Source organism: Nannospalax galili, unplaced genomic scaffold, assembly GCF_000622305.1.
Source record: "Nannospalax galili isolate Female #2095 unplaced genomic scaffold, S.galili_v1.0 scaffold278, whole genome shotgun sequence".
Taxonomy (NCBI): domain Eukaryota; kingdom Metazoa; phylum Chordata; class Mammalia; order Rodentia; family Spalacidae; genus Nannospalax; species Nannospalax galili.
This window is the reverse complement of record NW_008347536.1, coordinates 12,675,115-12,693,852: the sequence shown is the minus strand read 5'-3', so window position 1 is coordinate 12,693,852 and position 18,738 is coordinate 12,675,115. Positions and strand designations below refer to the sequence as shown.

Below are 18,738 nucleotides of genomic sequence, written 5' to 3'. Positions count from 1 at the left end.
ATCCCCTGGACCTGGAGTTACAGACAGTTGTTAGCTGCCGTGTGGGTGCTGGGATTTGAACCCGGGTCTTCTGCAAGAACAACCAGTGTTCTTAACTGCTGAGCCATCTCTCCAGCCCCAGAAATTTATATTTATTTTTATTTTATGTGTGTGTGCCTCCTTGTCTGTGTGTGCATCACATGCATGCAAGTACCCACAGAGGCTAGAAGAGGGAGTCAGAGCCCCTGGAACTAGAATTTCAGGCAGTTGTGAGCCACCTGATGTTGGCGATAGGAACTGAACTCTGGAAGAGCAGTAAGTGTTCTTAATCGCTGAGCCATCTCTCTAGCCCCTAATAAAGATTTATCATGATAATATATATATAATATATAAATAACATGTATATATGTATAAACATAGAATTTCTCATTTTAACTGCATGTAAGCCAGCAATTCAGTGGCCAATAACCAATACCTACAATGCCATCACCATTGCCTACATCTAAAATCTCTTTATTATCCCCAACGGAAAGTCTTCCCTATTAAACAACTCCCTCTTTTCCTCCCTGCAAACCCCTGTTCTTTTTGTCTATGAATTTGCCAACTCATATAAGGAGAATCCTGCAATATTTGTCCCTGAGTCAAGCTTCTTTTTCCTAGGTCTACATTGCAGCTCATATAAGAACTTCTGTTTATGGCTGAGCAATAGCCCACTGAATGTAAAAGCCACATTTTATCCGTTTGTTTATAGATGGACAGTTGGGCGGCATCCACCCCTTGACTGCTGTGAATAGTGCTGCTGTGATGTGAGGGTGCAGACATCTAAGTCTCTGCTTTCAGTTTTTTTTCAGCATATACCCAGCAGTAGACTTGCTAGATCACGTGGTAGTACTATGTGTGACTTTTGGAGGACCTACCAAACTGTTTTCCACAATGGCTGAACTGTATTATGCTTGCTTCTTAATTTTAAAATTTTAATTTAGGGGCTGGAGAGATGGCTTAGCGGTTAAGAACACTGGTTGTTCTTGCAGAAGACCCAGGTTTGTATCCCAGAACCCACATGGAGGCTAACAACTGTCTGTAACTCCAGTCCCAGGGGATGCGACAGCCACTTCTGACCCCCGCGGGCATTGCGTGACATGGGCATGCTTACCTACATGTAGGCAATACACCATACACATAAAATAAAAATAATAAATTTTAAAAAATTAAATTTTAATTTATTTTAAAAATATTTTTCTTATTTTTATTTTATGTGTATGAGTGCATTGCCTGCATGTGTGTAAGTGCACCCATATTGTGCAATGCCCATAGAGGTCAGAAGATGATCCCCTGGAACTGGAGTTACGGACAGTCGTTAGTCTCTGTGTATGCTGGGAATTGAATCCATGTCCTCTGCAAGAGCAGCCAATGCTCTTAACTGCTGAGCCTTAAAGCCTAGTGCTCTTAAAGCCTAGGGAAATTTGAGTCATAAGATGGTGGAGTTCAGAGGGACGAGGTTGACCTGGGAGTCAAGACTTGAACTCTAGTGTTGGCCATGCTGTGGCCTGCTATGACCCTGTAGCAGTTTGCTTGGCTTCTCTGGTCTTCAAACAACTCCTGTATGAGGTGAAGGGTTTAGACCTGCCTGGGAGCAGCTAGGAATTCCTTGCTCATTTTCCCCCAGGTTGGCAGGCTGTTACCAGGCCCTGGATGGAGGCAACACAGCAGATGCACTAGTGGACTTTACAGGCGGTGTTTCTGAACCTATTGACTTGACTGAGGGGGACTTCGCCAATGATGAGGCCAAGAGGAACCAGCTCTTTGAACGTGTGCTGAAGGTGCACAGCAGAGGTGGCCTCATCAGTGCCTCCATCAAGGTAGGTGCTCAGAACAGGCCTCAGAGGCTGCCCTGACTGGGATGGAAGAGAGTGGGGATGAACCAGGCCCAGGCCAACCCATCATATTGACCCTTGGACTCATGGGGGACAGAGTAGTAGGAGAGCGCAGCCCCCTTTTCTGTGTGCTGGGCAGCAATATAAACCTTGTCCTAGCCCCCTGTGCCATGCAACACCCCCTACACTGTTCATGCCCTCCTTTAGACCCCCTTGGGCTCTTGTGTCTCTGCATCTGGTGTCCTTTGGTCAGGGAATGAGCTGTCAGAAGAGGCAGGGGGCTCCTGGGGCAGGTGGTCTGGAGTTGGTCCTCAATAGTCCTCTGCTTTCATTCCTTGCTCAGGTTTGGGGAGAAAGCTAGGCTTATTAAATGCAGGATCAGAACCCCATTTTGAGCTATCTATGATGCCTCATAAACTGGCTTTCTAGAAACACAGAAACCCCTGATTTGCCACATCTGCTGATTTCCATGGTATCAATACTTCTACCAGGGTCAAATTTCTATTACCTATGTTTTCACAACTACCTTTCAGAATTTCTGAATATTACTACCAGGCATACTGCTGCACACCTGCAAGCTCACCACTTGGGAGGCAGAGGCAGGAGGATTGCCCCAAGTTCAAGGCCAGCCTACATAATGAATTCCAGGACAGTCAGGGTTACATAGTGAGACTTGAAAAATCCTGAATATCTAGCAATCAATTGCACCTAGGCAGCTGGGCTCTAGCACAGCCTGGACTGGCCTCTGCAAGTGGTCCACTGGGGTTTGTAAATTTCTGTGCACACAGTCCTGTCCCCTTCCCAGCAGGTTTCTCTTTCTGTGAGGCTGCAGTTCTAGTCCCTCCCTGAAGGGGGTGGTATGACACCCTAGTCTGGGCTTCAGTGCTTTAGTCCCATCTGGGTTTGGATTCCAATGTGACCCTCCTGTCTGAACCTTTATGCTCCTATAGGCTGTGACAGCAGCTGACATGGAGGCCCGTCTGGCCTGTGGCCTGGTGAAGGGCCACGCATACGCTGTCACAGATGTGCGCAAGGTGCGACTGGGCCATGGCCTACTGGCCTTCTTCAAATCAGAGAAGCTGGATATGATCCGCCTGAGGAACCCCTGGGGCGAGCGGGAATGGAACGGGCCCTGGAGTGACACGTGAGGCCCAGGGTTGGGGGTGGGTACAGGCATGAGAGTTTGGGGAAGGACAAGAGGTGGCACTGTACTGGGCCTTGCAGGGTCTGGGAGACATAACCTAAGGGAAAGAAAGGACACTGCAGTGTGTGTGTATTCAGGGGAGGAGGGGTGGATTCAGCAAGGACAGTGGCCTGGAGGTGGGTGAGCTGACCTTCTGTAGAGCCATAGAGGTCAATGTGGTGAATCACAGTGGGTGGGAGAGCAAGAAGGGAGGCCACCTGCCCTCTGAATGGGCTGATCTTTGTGCTTAGCCCCAGGTCCCTAGGTAAGGACTGGGTCACAGCCCTTCATCCCAGTTTGCTTCCTGACCTAACTGTGGCATAAGGACAGCCCACATTTCCCAGTGGGAGGGAAAGAGACTTCTTGGGGCTGAGCTAGGCATGACCCCTGGTGTCTCTGCACTGAGGGTGGCCTGGCCCAGAACTGTCCCTTGGGCATGGTCCTGGTGGGCCCCTCCTCTTATACTCTTCCCTCCCTTGCACTTACATCCCAGCTCAGAGGAATGGCAGAAAGTCAGCAAGAGCGAGCGGGAGAAGATGGGTGTGACTGTGCAGGATGACGGCGAGTTCTGGTGAGTGTGCTTCTGTCCTGGATCTGGGCTAAGGAGGAGCTTCCTGGGGACCTGGCAGGGAGTACCTGGCAGAGAGTCAGGAGCCAGAGTTTAGCACAAGGCTCATCATTAGCTCACTGAGCCTATTTCCTCTTCTGTCAAACGAGTTGTGCAGTGATGGATCCTTTCACTCATAGTCTTCTCTGCATCCCTGAGGGGCCTGGGCTGTTCTAGCACCCAGGCTGATCCTTAGCAAGAAAGCCATGAGGCCATCAGGGAGTGACCTGAGTATATCCATCCCCAGTGTTCATCCCTGCATCTGTCCCCATTGTGTCCATCTTCTGTATCTATCCTCTGCACCCATGCCCCTGCATCCATCCATCCATCCATCCTGCATCTGTCCCTTGCATCTATTCTCTACATCTGTCCTCTGCCTCGGTCTCCCTACATCCATCCCCCTGCATCCACCCCCTTCATCTACCTCCCTATTCCATTCTCCTACATCTGTCCTATGTCTGTCCCCTACATCTGTCCCCACTGTGTCCACCCCCTGCATCTGTCTCCCTGTATCCATCCTCTGTGTCCATCCCCTAGTCATTTCCTGTATCTATCGCCTGTGTTCATCCATTCCTCGTAGTCATCTCTTGAATTGATTCCCTAAATCTATCCCACTGAATCCATTCCCTATCCATTCCCCTGTATGCATTCCCTGTACTTGTGCCCCCCCCGCCACCGTGTCCGTTCCCTGCATTTACTCATTCCTTTGCATCGTTCATTCCCCTGTATTTATCCCCTCTTCCATCCCCCTGTTCCTTGTTTATTCCCTTGTGTCCATTCATTGCCCTATATCCATTCTCCTATATGTATCCCTTGCACATTCATTCCCCTACATCCATCCCTCTGTATCCATCCCACCAGCATTCTGCCTGGACTCTTCTGGCTCAGTGCTATTCTGCACATCATACTTGATATAGAGACTCAGCCACTTGTGGGATGCAGAGGTACAAAGTTCCCCATGTGAGATAGATGCTGTGTAGACCCCCAGGCAAACCAGGATCAGATGGTAGTGATACCATCCTAACAAAAACCCTTCTGTTGGTATGTCCAGGAGGCCACCCAGGCCCTCCAGTTTGGGCTGCTGTGGACACAGCCCCCTGGTTCTGGTGTCAGTTGAATTCAGACATTAGCAAAATCCCTCCTCTGTGGAAAAAGCTGCTTTTTAAGGTCCTTTTCATTCACATTCATACTGTGCACTTGCCCTGGCCCTGCCCATGCTCCTGGGGATGTGCCTGGCATACAGTGACCATAGCAACAGCCTAGCCCTTGTCTCACACTTACCACGGGGGCTCTCCCACCAATTGATTCAGGCCTCACAGCAGCTGTGGAAGATAATAGGTGAAATAGGCTATATACATGATGTACACTCTAGGGCTGAGGAGATGGCTCTGTAGGTAAAAGCACTTTTCCTCAGTCTTGACAACCTGAAGTCAATCCCTAGGATCCACATGGTGGAAGGAGAGAACCGACTCCCACAAGCTGTCTCCTGACCTCCACATGTGCACTGTGGCACACATGTGCCCTCCCATCCCCACATACCCACATAATAAATGAATAAAAATTTTAAGACGTACACATTAGTTATTAATTCTGCAAACAGTTGTCACAGCCAGTGTACCAACTGCTCCATGTGCTGGAGATAGTGCTGGATGCTCTTATGGCATTACACAGTGAGGCCCAAGAGAGGTTACGGGTTTTAATGATGCCATTTCCAGTTTGCTCCTGTAAAACTGTGGTTCTGGATATGGGATGAGCAGGCAGGTGGGATGCACCCAGCTTAGCCCCTTCCTGTGCACAGGATGACCTTTGAGGACATGTGCCGGTACTTCACCGACATTATCAAGTGCCGCTTGATTAACACGTCCTACCTGAGCATCCACAAGACTTGGGAAGAGGCCCGGCTGCATGGTGCCTGGACACAGCATGAGGACCCAAGGCAGAACCGCAGCGGGGGCTGCATCAATCACAAGGACACCTTCTTCCAAAACCCACAGGTGGGCATTCCCAGGGCTCTGCCCTGCCCTGCCCCTGTAGCAAGTGTGGGGCCTTTCCACTGCCCTGCCACCCAGGGATGTTCCTGTCTGTCCTTTGGCCTCAGTATGCCTATCTGCAGTGGGGAACAGGTAGACACATCAGTCCTATCTGGGGCCATGAAGTCCCAGGCTTACATCTGCACTACATGTGGTCACAAGAAGATCTTGGCTCTCAGGGACTTAAGAATGTCTTATCCAGGGTCTCAGGCACATTGAGAGACTAATCTGGTGATTAGATTTCTTGTTTTCACAGCAGGAATTTCCCAGAGAATGTGGCCTGGATAGACTTCCCCACAGGGCCTCTCCAGCAGCTTCCTCAGTCACAGTTTATGACAGTTGCTTAGTCTTTAGGCCCAATGTGCCTTTATTGAGCCCCAGCTGTGTTCCAGGCTCTGAGATGATCACCAGTCATCTTATTGAGTGCTCCCAGGGCAGCCATTTTGTAGGCATTGGTACACTCGTCTGAGAGGAGGGACTGATTCATAGAGGTGATGGAGTGGCCCAAGCTCATGTCACCAACATGACTGGGACTTGGCTTTGGATTCCAGGCTCCTGGGAGTCAGGAGGCTGGCCTCTGCCATGGTCTCACCATGATCTCTTTCCTTGGCCACCCCTGTAGTACATCTTTGAGGTCAAGAAGCCGGAAGATGAAGTGCTGATCTGCATCCAGCAACGGCCCAAGCGCTCAACCCGCCAGGAGGGCAAGGGCGAGAACCTGGCCATTGGCTTTGACATCTACAAGGTGAGGCCAGCAGGGAGACCTGCTGCAGGTAAGGAGAGGGAGGGAGCCAGCATTCTGGTTCCTTTTCCTGAGGAAGATCCTCTAGAACACCTTGGTTGCTTATACCATTCCAACCTCCTTGGCCATATTGGCTGACACTGTGGAGATGCAGTACCATGGATCCTGTCAGAGACTCACAGAAGGCCCACCTACCTGGTGTTGGCTTCTGTAAGCACATCTTCCTGCCCAAGACCCTCAGGCCTAGGCCATTTGTAGTGAGAAGTACTCGCTTTTGGACTGGGCTCTCTGAGTCCTGGATACCTGATGGCCTCCACTGCCCCTCCCCCAAGGGTGGACGTCTCATCTCCTGCAGCCTCCTGTGTTGGAGGCTTTGCCAGGCACAGAGGTGGGCAACTTTGTATAGAGCCAGGCAGACTCACCTCTGACTACTACCCTTGGCCTAGAAACTGATATTCTCCACATGTATTCAATGTGTTGAGACAGTTGACATGACAGGTCCCCATGTACATATCCAATGAGAACTTGCTGAATTCATGTGGATGTGAGATGCTGCTTGATGCTGGGTCTCTGGCATTTAGTGGGCTTGGTTTTGACATGGTCACTTGCTCACACCATAGTATGTTTTCATGGCTTGCACTGATTTGACTATAGTACACATGCTTGTTTCAGGAATTGATTAGCATGTCCTGGCAGCTGGTGGTGTTATTTCATGGATTTGTGCTGTGACTTGGCTGGGTCATGATAAGTAGGTCCCCTTAATCTGTGAGTATAGGTTCTGAGACTCCCAGTAGGTAACCCAAATTGCACCCTATGCACCATGCCCATAACCAAGACAGCCAGAGTTAATGGGTGAGTTCAGATGACTCAGTGTCCCTGGGGTGCGGGAGGGGAAGTGAGATAGTGCAGGATTTCAGTACTGTTTCAGAGTAGTCTGAATTTTGTTTTGTTTTGTTTTGGGTTTTTGTTGTTGTTGTTCTTTTGGTTTTTCTGAGACAGGATCTTTCTGCAGCCCCAGCTGGCCTGGAACTCACTATGTAGACTAGGCTGGCCTTGAACGCACAGAGATCCACCAGCCTCTGGATTTAAGGCATGTGCCACCACGCCCGGCTGAAATTTAAAATTCACAAATTGTTTATGTCTGGAACTTTTCCTTTGCTATTTTCAGAGAATAGTTACTTCCAGTAACTGAAAGTACAAAAATGGAACTGTAGAGGGGTGTGACTACTGCGCTTGCTGACTTTGTGACAGAAATTCCAGGATCAGGCTGGGTGTGGTGACACATATCTGTAATCAGGAGTTCTAGGCCAGTCTCAACTACATGGAGAATTCAAGCCTGGGTTATGTGAGACCTTGTTTCCAAAAAACAAACCAAAAAGGGCCAGCAAGATGGCTCAGCAGGTAAAGGCACTTGCTGCCCAGTCTGATGACTTGAGTTCCATCCTTGGAACCCATGTAAAAGGAGGAGCAAATTAACATCACAAAGTTGTCCTCTGACCCTCGCACATACATCATACACATACAAATACAGTAATAATAAATAAAATAAAGATTAAGAGAAATTGCAAACTCATGGGGATTACCAAAGGATCCTTACCCCTTCTTAAATTGTTTTTCTTGAGATATAAGTCACAGACCACTCAATTAAGCCATCTAAACTATGTAGTCTAGTACAGTCTAGTCACTACAACTGTCACTATAATCAATTTTAGGACAATTTCATCACTAGGAAGAGAAAGTCCACACCTTTAGGCCATCACCACCCCATCCACTAGGATACCCCCAAACCGGTGGCCCTAGCCCTGGGCAAACACAGTTCACCACCCCATTCAGTAGGACCCCCCACACCCCTGGCCCTAGCCCTGGGCATACACAATTTACTTTTGCTTTATAGATTTGCCAATTCTGGACATTTTATGTCCATAGAGCCTACTGCCCCTTTTGTGGTGGCTAGGGAAATGGTGTGGGATGGGTACAGTCAGGCAGGACCATGTGTGGTCTAGCTCCTCCTGTCTCCACACAGGTGGAGGAGAACCGCCAGTACCGCATGCACAGCCTGCAGCACAAGGCTGCCAGTTCCATCTACATCAATTCTCGTAGTGTTTTCCTGCGGACGGAGCAGCCTGAGGGCCGCTATGTCATCATCCCCACCACCTTCGAGCCAGGCCACACTGGCGAGTTCCTGCTCCGAGTCTTCACAGATGTGCCCTCCAACTGCCGGTGCGTGGGGGCTACATGGGGCCAAACTGGTGACAGTGTGTTTCATGCTGGGCCTAGTGGGGTCTGTTGTCCCAGCCATTCAAGGTATGAAACCCAGGCACCAATGTCCCCAGGGATGGGTACAGAGGCCCATCCCTTGCTTCTCTCCTCCCCTGCTAAACTGCTCAGCCTCTCTTAGGCCTGACTAGGAACAGCAAGTCCTATGTGAACCTCACTTCACAGTTTACAAAGAAACTTTCACTCATTTTATTTATCTTCCCACGCCCCTCAATGGGAGGCCTGACCACTCCATTTTATAGATGAAAATAGGGACCAATTTTAGAAAGATGGTCCCAGGCCATGAAGTCAGTGGTAGTACGGGATAGGCCACTTACCAACCTGATTCCAGGGTGGGGTCTTGTGACTGCTAAAACCATCTCATGCCTGCTGGGTGCAGCCCAGATTCATCCCCAGGACACCTAGGAAGCAGCTTATGCTGTGTAGAATCAGCTGCTCCAGGTCCATTGCATTCTAGCTGGAGAGACTGAGACCTTGGATGCTTTCCAATCTGTAAAGCACCTGTCTATCTCAGTGCTTTTTGACGATGAGAAATAATATCTGTAATGCCCAGCAGAGGGCATAGCATGCAGGGAATGCTAAGCGCATTGCATTGGCCTAGGAAGGATGGAACCTTGGGTGAGGGACAGAGAGCCTGGAAGCCCATGGCATTGCATGGTTAGGAGTTAAATGAGGTTTGGCTTAGAATTTAATGAATGTCTACACTAAATGTTGTTCCTTACATTGAACCCCTTCTTCACCTCTATGTTCCTGGCACCCCTCTGTCCCCCATCCCACCCTCTATCAGGGAGCTGCGCCTGGATGAGCCCCCTCGAACCTGTTGGAGCTCCCTGTGTGGCTACCCCCAGCAGGTGACCCAGGTCCATGTTCTAGGGGCTGCTGGCCTCAAGGACTCCTCCACAGGTGAGCTCACTTGGAGAAAGCCCCTGGTCCTCCTTGAAGTTATCCAGGCCCTGTCTCCTCCAGCATAGACCCCAGCCTATAGAGACCTCTGCCCCTACACAGCTCAGTCTGCAAGTCCAACAATCCCTGGAGTGATGCAGGCATCTAGAGAAGTCCACCTCCTGCTTGCCCAGAGTTCCCATGTGGTGGGGATGTTGGATAGCTGCTGGGGGGCCCAAGGAAGGCTTTCTGGGGAGGAGGCCTTTCTCCCAAGCCAAGGAAGTGTTGAGGTATGAAGCCTGTGTACAGGGAATAGTGGGCAAGGGCTGCAGGCCAGAGACCCCCGTGTATCGCTATCTCTGCCTGGCTCTGGAAGATGGGGGACCATGTCCAGAAGGTGGGTCAGGCTCCTGTCTCCCTTCCCCTGTGTGACTGAAACCAGGTTGGCATCTCATCTCCTAGACACCTGTCTCATCTGGCCACTGCTCCAGCCCTGTCCTTCTTCCTCTCTTCAGGGGCTAACTCATATGTGATCATGAAATGTGAGGGGGAAAAGGTTTGCTCAACCGTGCAGAAAGGGACCTCGTCGCCAGAATACAATGTGAAAGGCATCTTCTACCAAAAGAAGCCGGGCCAGCCCATCACTGTGCAGGTTAGCCCCACTCAGACCCTCCTGCACCTCCCCAAGCCTCACTCTCTGAGGGGCAGAGTCTAGGGCAAAAGAGCCTTTAACAGGGATCTGGGGTACTAACCAGTTCTCTCGTCCCCCTTCTTCCTTCTCCAGGGTTCCTCTCTGTAGGTGGGTGACTGGGATTAGTCAGTGTGAGTCTGAGACCCAGCAGGGTTGGCCTCCCAGCTGTGGACAGTGGTTGTCTCTGCTGACCTGGCCCAAAGCCTTGGTGACTATTCCTCAGAGCCCCCATTGGTGGATCCACCCAGGAAAGTGGCACTGAGATAGTGTGTGGGGTGGGGCTGTTTCCTAAGAACCCTGATCTGAATGCTGGCATTCTTGGGTACAGTTCCCTTCTCTCAGGCCAAGGTAGCTGGAGTGCAGTGACTTGGAGCTCATTAGCAAGAAGCTGTTTGTCCCCCAGGCCCAGAGCAACTTCTCTCTGGGTGAGAAACCATCTGTAAACAAATGCGTAGCACCCCGGGGGAGCTACTAGATTTTCCAAGTTTTCTTAACACTGGGTCCCACTGGGTCAAATCACAGACTTGTAGATACTAGCGCTGGAAGGACCCTTAGGAGCAGGTGATTCAACCCTCATATGTTAAAAGATGGAGTGCTGGGTGTGGTGGTGCATGCCTTCAATCCCAGTACTGGGGAGGCAGAGGCAAATGCTTCTCTGTGAGTTCAAGGTTAGCCTGGTCTACATCATGAGCTCCAGCCAGCCAGAGTTATGTGATAAGATCATGTTTTAAAAAAAAAAAGTGAGGGAGGGAACTAGTTCACTCATGGTCAGTACCATGACCGATTGAGCTTCTAAGTGGTAGAACACTTTGATGGGGAGCCCAAGGCTCTAGAAGATGGACATTCCACCAGGCCCACAGAAGCAGACCTGTCCTTGGCTCGGCTTGTATTGACTTCCATCCAGGCCCTGCTGCCCTGCTCCCTACTACCTGCCTTCGACAATGTTTTGAGTCTTGAAGTTGCTTCTCCCTCACCTTCTGTCTCCTCTCAGATCTGGAACCACCGAGTCCTGAAGGATGAATTCCTGGGTCAGGTGCACCTGAAGACTGATCCAAATAACCTCCAGGCCCTTCATACCCTCCACCTCCGAGACCGCAGTAGCCGGCAGCCCAGTGACTTGCCAGGCACTATAGCAGTGCGTGTTCTCAGCAGTGCCTCCCTCATGGCTGTCTGACACAGGCCCACTTTCCTGGACCTACCCGTTCTCGCCACCACCTGCATGTCCCCACCTGGCCTGGGACCAGCCTGGGAACCAGACACTGGGGTCCTTTCCCAACTCTTCCAGTGACTTGATGTGTGACCTGAGGAGAGCTCTGGTCCTCTGTGAGCCTCAGTGTTCTGAGGGACCCAAAGCATTCCTTTCTTGTGGGGGAGTCTTCTTGCTTGAGATTGATTATAGCCCTTTCCACCCAGTGGGCACTGCTGCTAAGGGAAAACCTTTGAAAACCTTTTTCCAGGCCCTGCTGTCTGCCAAGGAGTGCCAAGATGTCACTAGTTTACACACAAACTGCCATGTCCCAAGCCCCCTTCTCGCCCCTTGTTTCCTAGCCCTTCCTCACAGTCTCCCAGGTCTTTGCTATGTAGCCGAGGATGACCTTGAATTCACCCTTCTGCCTCTACTTCTCCAGTGCTGAGGTTAGAGGCATGTGCTACCATACCTAGTTTATGTGGTACTCAGGATGAACCTAGGGCTTTGTGCATGCTAGGCAAGCACTCTACCAACTGACCTACAGCCCCAGCCTGGTTTTTGAGCCACCTTGAAAGAACTCTTGGTGGGCATCTGCTGGGAAGTATGCAAGAGACATTTGCTCATTGTCTAATGCTGTCCCCCCCCCCATCCATTAGTCACTCAATATAGAGTTATCCAATTAGGGCATGAGCCTCGCCCCCCTCCACTTCTGCTGCAGGCCTCCCCTATCCTCAGGTCTTCTCAAAGGCAGATACCTTGCTGAGCAGTAGGCTCTGACTTCACTCCCATCCCCCAAAGAGCTGTGGCCACAGTGGTGAGAAAAAGGCATTTTCCTACCTCCACTCCTGATGTTGGAAGGAGTGGGCCAGGTGGAGTGCTAGAGGGGAACCAAAGGGGCTACACAGTCCTCTGTTGGAATTTTCCTGGCACAAGGGACTCTGGTGGTGCCAGGCCCACAGGGTCAGGTCATCTATTGGGTGTTGCAGGAGATAAGGACTTACCTCACCTGACCAGAGGCCCTTCCGCTGACATCCCCCAAATGGCCAAGGAGGTCACAGTGCTTTTCCTGCTTCCTGGATCAAAATGTTCCTTTTGGTCCTCAACATTTGATAGCCTTTCTATTTTAAAATTTTCAGTGTAAAGGAAAACCTGATACCCTCACCCACCTTGTTCTTCTCGAACTCATTTTGTTGGAACTCGAGTTTTATTTTTACTTTAATCTGGGATGGAAATGGATAAAGTAGGAACTTCTTAGAGGAGGCCTGGCAAGGAAGGCACAGGGTAACCAAGACCAAGTGGCAGACCCCTGTAAGTGTCACCTGGCAACCAGGAACTGCCACCTACCCTCCAGCAGAACCAGGCCAGCAGCCCTGCCCTTGCTTCCTCCCTCCAAAGTTAGGCCAGGCTGGCTCCTGGCTATGAAAGTACTTCTGGTCCCCAGGAATCCTTGGATTGAGCAGGTGAGGATAAAGGGTGGAACAGGAGTACAGTGACTCTGTTCATTCTTTGCGCCCGGGGTCTGCATGATATGGCTGGTTGCAGACTGCATTCTTGAGGGACTTCAGCACTGGTGCTGTGGCTCACAGGGTCCACTCTGCCTCTCTCGGGCTTCCAGACCAGGCTTAGTATATGAAAAAGTGCAGTTGGGTCAAGGGTGGCGATTTATTTTGGGAACATGGCTTTCTGACTCCAGGCCCTGTTGTGCAGTCTTCTTCATGGCTGGAGGTGCTGAATTCTGACTGCCACCTTGCTCCATGGGGGCTCTGTCCTGGCCAAAGGACCCGGCACTGAAAGATAAGAGGAGTCCTCCAAAGTCGGGGCTTCCCCTCAAGGACTCAAACATGGGGCTGGGACTGCATGCCACAGGGGCAAGTCACTTACCTCCTGCGTGTGCCTGGACTCCCCCCTTTTCAAAGTAGGACTGCTGACTCCTATTTGTCAGGGCTTTTCCTAACAAGTGCTGAATTCCTCCGTGTGTCTCTGTATTGTGCCCTAACACGTTCACATAGTCACTTTTCAAAGGCTGCTTCAAATGAAAAATATGATCAAGGGGGGAAGAGAGAGTGCCTGTTACACCAGCTTGGGCCTCAGTCCCTGATGTGTTTATCTTAGCTCAGCCATGCACCACCAGGGGCACAGGGCAAACCAGGACCAAGTAGCAGGCTGGTGTAAGCTGCACCCAAGTGACCAAACTCTGCCTCCCATCTGCAGAAGAAGCGGGCCAGTATCCCTGCTCTTGCTTCCTCCCTTTCAAGCTAGGCCAGACTGGCTCCTAGCTATGCAGGGATCTCTGGTCCCAGGAAGCCTTGGGACCATGCAGGTGTGGATAGAGGGTAGAGGAGAGAGGGCAGTGGCTTTACCCCAGTGGTCTTGTGGTGTGCCCTGTTGCAGTCCAGTCTACCTGAATCACCTAGACCTGGATTCACTCTTGGGTCATCGTGCCCTGGGGTCAAGGGAGAGGAGGCCTGTTCTCTCTCAATAAATATTACTGCCATTCCAGAAAGACTTTCCTGTGCCTGTGTGTGTCTGTTCATCTCTCCTATCCAGGGCAGGAAAGGACAATGGATGGCTATCCTGTGGAGAGGGAGATGAGCAATGGATGACAGGAGTCACAGTTGAGGCTGGCCCTGATGGCTGCTCAGTGTGTCTGAGCCCAGTTCAGTGGAATCCTTTCATCTTCCTATTGCAAATTTATGTAGGGGCTGGCTTTGCTGAGCACTGCCCACCCCAAGCCCTGGGGACACAGAAGCACAGTCCCCACTCTGAATGATCTTTGAACAACTAGGAAATACATACAAATCCTCTGATCTATAACTCTGATGCTATAGTTATTGATAGGGTATCATGGGATTTCCTGGGGCTCTTTCAGTCTGCTAGCCCAAGGCAGGCCTATAGCCTGATCCAGTGGAGTGAAGGCAACTCCATGCAGGCCACAGACAGAGGAGATGGGACAGTACAGGTAGCCTGAGCTAGGAAATCAGGGGAGGGAGCAGTGGGCAAAGGCTGGGTCAGGATTTTGAAAGCAAAATGGATGGAATGAGATGACAGATTAGAACTGGGGAAGGTGGAGGTGGGGTGACGGTGAGGGCAGATCGAATGGCCATCCATTCTGCTGTGGTTTGGATGCAGTGTCCTGCAAAAGCCCAGAGGCTGGAAGGCTATTCCCCTTCTAGATGGCACTGGAAGCCAGTAGAACTGGAGAGGTAGGGTGGAGTGCGAGGGTATGAGGAGGGATAAATGCCTTCTCCAGAGACTAGATTACCATGGCAGTAGCGAGGACCTGTCAGCCACCAAGACAGTGAGCCAAGATAAGCATCTTTCTTACAGAAAGCTTAGTCTCAGGTGTTTTGTTTTTGAAAAACAAAATGGAATAAAATATTTTCCTAGATTTCTTAGAGGTGTATCAGGTGACCTGCTTAGCAGAGTGCCAGGACATGGATGGTGTGGAGCAGGTGTGGCACTTACCATGGGTTCTGAGACCACCCACTGTCTTCCCACCATGCTCTTCTGCCCAATGGAGCACACCTGCCCCAGCTGCTACCCTTGTCCCTTGGACTCTGGGTGCTCCAACCTGGGGCTTTCCCCATCTGTGTAAGTCTGGAAAAGGAGATGGTTTGAGGTACTGTAGGTAGTAAGCATCAATCCCAGGTGTAAGTCCAGGGGTGAGGGCTGTGTTCGGGGCAATTCCAGCCGGGATCCCTGGGTTACAGTTTGCGTTGACATTCTGGGGTCTGAGGAAGTTGGCCAGCGGAGGCTGCATCCTGCTTGCTCTTCCTGCTGTTCACCTAGCAGCTGGCTGCAGTATATGCCCAGCAGATGGAGCTATTGAGCTGTTGGTCCTCCTGGTAGTCCCTCCCCACACCCCCACCTATCCCATCTCCTAGTCCATTTGCAGCTCTGCAGACACCCTGCTGGCCAAGAGTGGACAGGAGAAGGTCCAGGTCTCAAGACCTCCAGGCTATGGTCCCTGCCAATGCTAACAATTTTGTGTCCCTGTGTATTCCCACCCTCTTTAAAAAAATCACACATTTTACATTGGGTTGTAAGTGTCCCTGTTCCATGTGGGGTTGATCCTGTCAGCTGGCTTAGCAAAGTGTCTGGATGGGCAGAAAATAACAGACACAGAAACCCCAGAACAAGTTGTGGGGCAGGGTTGAGGGAACCTCACAGGAACTCTTGGGGAGCCCTGGGAAGTGGTTTGGATGTGATGTCCCCCACAGGTTCAGATGCTGGAAGCTTGGGGTGGGGGCATGTGTGCAGGGATGGGAGAATATACCACCTTCAGCTGAGCCTGCCCACCCAAGCTCTATGGGGTGTCAAGCAGTGTTCCAAGGAGAGGAGCCAGGAGGAGGCCACTGGGGACTGAGGCCCAGCAAAACCATGACCAAGACAGGCCACATCAGGCTTCTTGCCCATGCAGAGACAGCAGGTAGTGGCACCCATGACAAGGGGCCCCTGGGGCCAGGCCCCACACTAGCCAGCAGTGTCATGGGAGACCTCCATACCCTTCCTCCCTGCTGGCCCCCTAGTGCTACACACAGCCCTGGGCAACCACTGAACATTAACCCCAATCCAAGCACAGCCTGCCGCCCCCATGCTGATGTCACCATATCTAGACCTTGGAGGCCCCCTCAGGCTCCGCCTCCTGGGAGAAGGCTCTGGAGTGAGAGGGGAGGGTGGCAGTGCTGGCTGGACAGCTGCCCTGAACAGAAAGAAAGGGAGTGAGCCAGGGAGACAGTGAGAAACAGAAAGGCCCAGAAGGACCCCAGAGCAACCTCGGAGCAGGACACTGGCTGGGGCAGCATGTCTGCAGGCTCTGACTGCAGCTTCTAGAATCATCCTGACAGCTGACACTGGGCTGTGAAGTCGTGACTGAAAGGTATTGTGAAGACCCTGGTAAGGATGGCCTGCCCTGTTGGGGACTTTTGGACTGGGGAGGAGTCACAGGCTCAGGCCTCCACTGGAGCCCCTGCCTCATAGCCTCCCGCTCTTGGGACTGGTTCTTTGAACCCACAGGGGCCACATCATCATAGCCACTAAAATAAAATGTCCTGAGCCTGGGTTGATAGAGGCTTGGGTCCTGGAGAAGGGAAAAGCTAAGGAGCATAGCGCCTGGAGCTGGGGTTGGGGCATCCAGGGCCAGGGGAGCAAATGAGAGAGTGGGGAAGGAAGAGGGGAGGGAGGGAAGGAGAACGAACTCTGTCCCTCTGTCCTCTGTCTCTTGGTCTTTTTTTTTTTTTTTTTTGGTCTCTAATCTTTTTCTCCTTTGGTAAGTCATTTCCCATCTGTAACTAGGGAGTATAAAGGCCACCAGCCAGGGTAGCCACAGAGACAAGGTAAAATCAGGCAAGGGCCTAGAAATGAAAATTGTCCCATGTTCTCAATTTGAAAAGCAACAGTCTTACACACAATCTAGTTCTTGGGTTTAGAATGTTCTGAACCTGGAGAGATGGTGGCTTGTCACTGGTGAAAGGAAGAGTTGTGTGGTTTCCCCTAATGCTGGGCCTTCAGCGCTACCCCCACCACCCTCCAAGGCCCTGGAGCTCTCCTGGCAGCCTCATGCTAGTATGAATGGTACAAGTGCTGGGCATCCTCTTCAGATGCCAGCTCCCCTGGCTGCTGCCTGCTGCCCTTGTTTCGGTCACTCCCTTGCCAGGTACCCGAGCTGGTGTGGATCTTTGGAAGGACTATGTGCCCACAGAGACCCAAGGCCTGGGAGGGTCAGGGCTCAGGTGTCAGGCAGTGTCGTGGGCAGAAGATCAGATGTCCCAGGGCCTCTGAATGGGTTCTTGTGAAAAATTGATGCTCACCCTTGGGGGCAGGCTGGGGACCAAGGGGCCTCATGCCAGAGCTTGTGGGCCAGGACGGCTTATGGTAGCCACACTCTGGGCCTAGGTTTGTGTTGGACAAGGTGAAAGATGAGATGATATCTTAGGCCTGTCAGGGCCTGCCCTGGATCAACTCCTCAACATTAGGGGCTGAGATGGAGACAGGCCCCAAGCAGATACCACCATGCACACAGAGCTGGGGTGAGGAGAAACACAGAGGTTCTTGGCAGCGTGGCATGGTCAGGGAAGGCTTCCTGGAAGAGGTACCATCAGAATTGAGCCATGGACCGTAGACAAGACTTTCCCAGTGAGAACTCCAAGTGGGCGTGCCAGAGAAAGGCAATGCCAGGAACTGAAGAGAGCTCGACCATTTTAAGGATCTGCAAGTGGCAGACAGTGGCCAAGCACAAGGTAGGGAGAGAAAAAGCTTAGTCCTTGATGGAGGCCAGTTGTGCTGGGGCTCAGGATCCAGGCCAAGAGGGGCTTATGTCCTCCAATCTGAGGGCCATGGTCAGGTTATCCCAGACCAGGCTGCCATGTGACCCACAATTCCTGGAGCAACTCTGAGCTACGAGGCCAAAACTGCAGTCCTAGTCCTAAATCTTCCCTGCCCTGCTGTGTGACCTTGGGCAAGCACTGGTCCCTCTCTGGGCTCCTTTGCCCATATGTCTGGTGTGGGACTAAATGTGGTACTTTCTTTTTTTTAAAATTTAAAAAATATATATTTTATTTATTATTTTTATTTTATGTGTATGAGTGTATTGCCTGCACGTATGTGAGTGCACCTGTGTCGTGCAGTGCTGCGGAGGTCAGAAGAGGGCTTCGGATTCCCCTGGAACTAGAGTTAAGGACGGTTCATAGCTGCCATGCGGGTGCTGGGAATCGAACCTGGGTCCTTTGCAAGAGCAGTTAGTGCTCTTAACTGCTGAGCCATCTCTCTAGCCCCTAAATGTGCTACTTTCTAGGAGTCCTATGGGAGTCTGGATGACAGAGGCTGAGAAGGAACAGCAGCTCTGGGCAGTGGCAGTGGTGATAGCAACGAGGCTTGGGTCACATAAGCTGAGCTGGGGTTAGAGGTGCAGAAACCAAGGAAGGTGTCAATGAGGAAAGAGGGGCTGGGGCCTGGGGAGAAGCCTGGGTGGCTCTATAGGCTCAAGGCTGACTGCTCAGGAGTCCATGGTGTGGTCTCTCCCCACAGAACTGTGTCTGGTCACTGGGCAGCAGGTATCCTGACGTAGGACCATGGTTATTCTTCGGCAGGTGAGTAGCCCCATCTTTTTACCCTCAGAGCCAGGGAGGACTGTGTTGGGTGGCTCATCCCTCACCTGCCATGCTCTCTGAATGTACTTAACCATGGGCAACCATCGCCTGTACTTTTTCTTGGAAAACTCCTACTTCAAAGCCCAGCTGTGAAGTGTTCCTCTCACAGGCCCAGTGCAGAGCCTGCTCCCTCTCA

General features: G+C 51.4%; 2 protein-coding genes across 2 annotated transcripts in view; both read left to right on the top strand.

The window, feature by feature from the left end:
* Capn5 (calpain 5) overlaps positions 1-13,960 on the top strand; it is a 56,439-nt gene extending 42,479 nt beyond the window's left edge. Inside the window, exons 5-13 of the mRNA XM_008844214.2 lie at positions 1,646-1,838; positions 2,804-2,997; positions 3,530-3,607; positions 5,442-5,637; positions 6,296-6,418; positions 8,439-8,635; positions 9,480-9,595; positions 10,090-10,226; positions 11,257-13,960. Of these exons, the coding sequence (XP_008842436.1) occupies positions 1,646-1,838; positions 2,804-2,997; positions 3,530-3,607; positions 5,442-5,637; positions 6,296-6,418; positions 8,439-8,635; positions 9,480-9,595; positions 10,090-10,226; positions 11,257-11,439 (1,417 nt within the window). The 3' untranslated portion in view covers positions 11,440-13,960. The remainder of the gene's footprint in view (positions 1-1,645; positions 1,839-2,803; positions 2,998-3,529; positions 3,608-5,441; positions 5,638-6,295; positions 6,419-8,438; positions 8,636-9,479; positions 9,596-10,089; positions 10,227-11,256) is intronic.
* Positions 13,961-16,267: 2,307 nt separating this feature from the next.
* Positions 16,268-18,738, top strand: part of Myo7a (myosin VIIA) — a 72,826-nt gene continuing 70,355 nt past the window's right edge. Inside the window, exons 1-2 of the mRNA XM_008844211.3 lie at positions 16,268-16,333; positions 18,481-18,542. Of these exons, the coding sequence (XP_008842433.1) occupies positions 18,525-18,542 (18 nt within the window). The 5' untranslated portion in view covers positions 16,268-16,333; positions 18,481-18,524. The remainder of the gene's footprint in view (positions 16,334-18,480; positions 18,543-18,738) is intronic.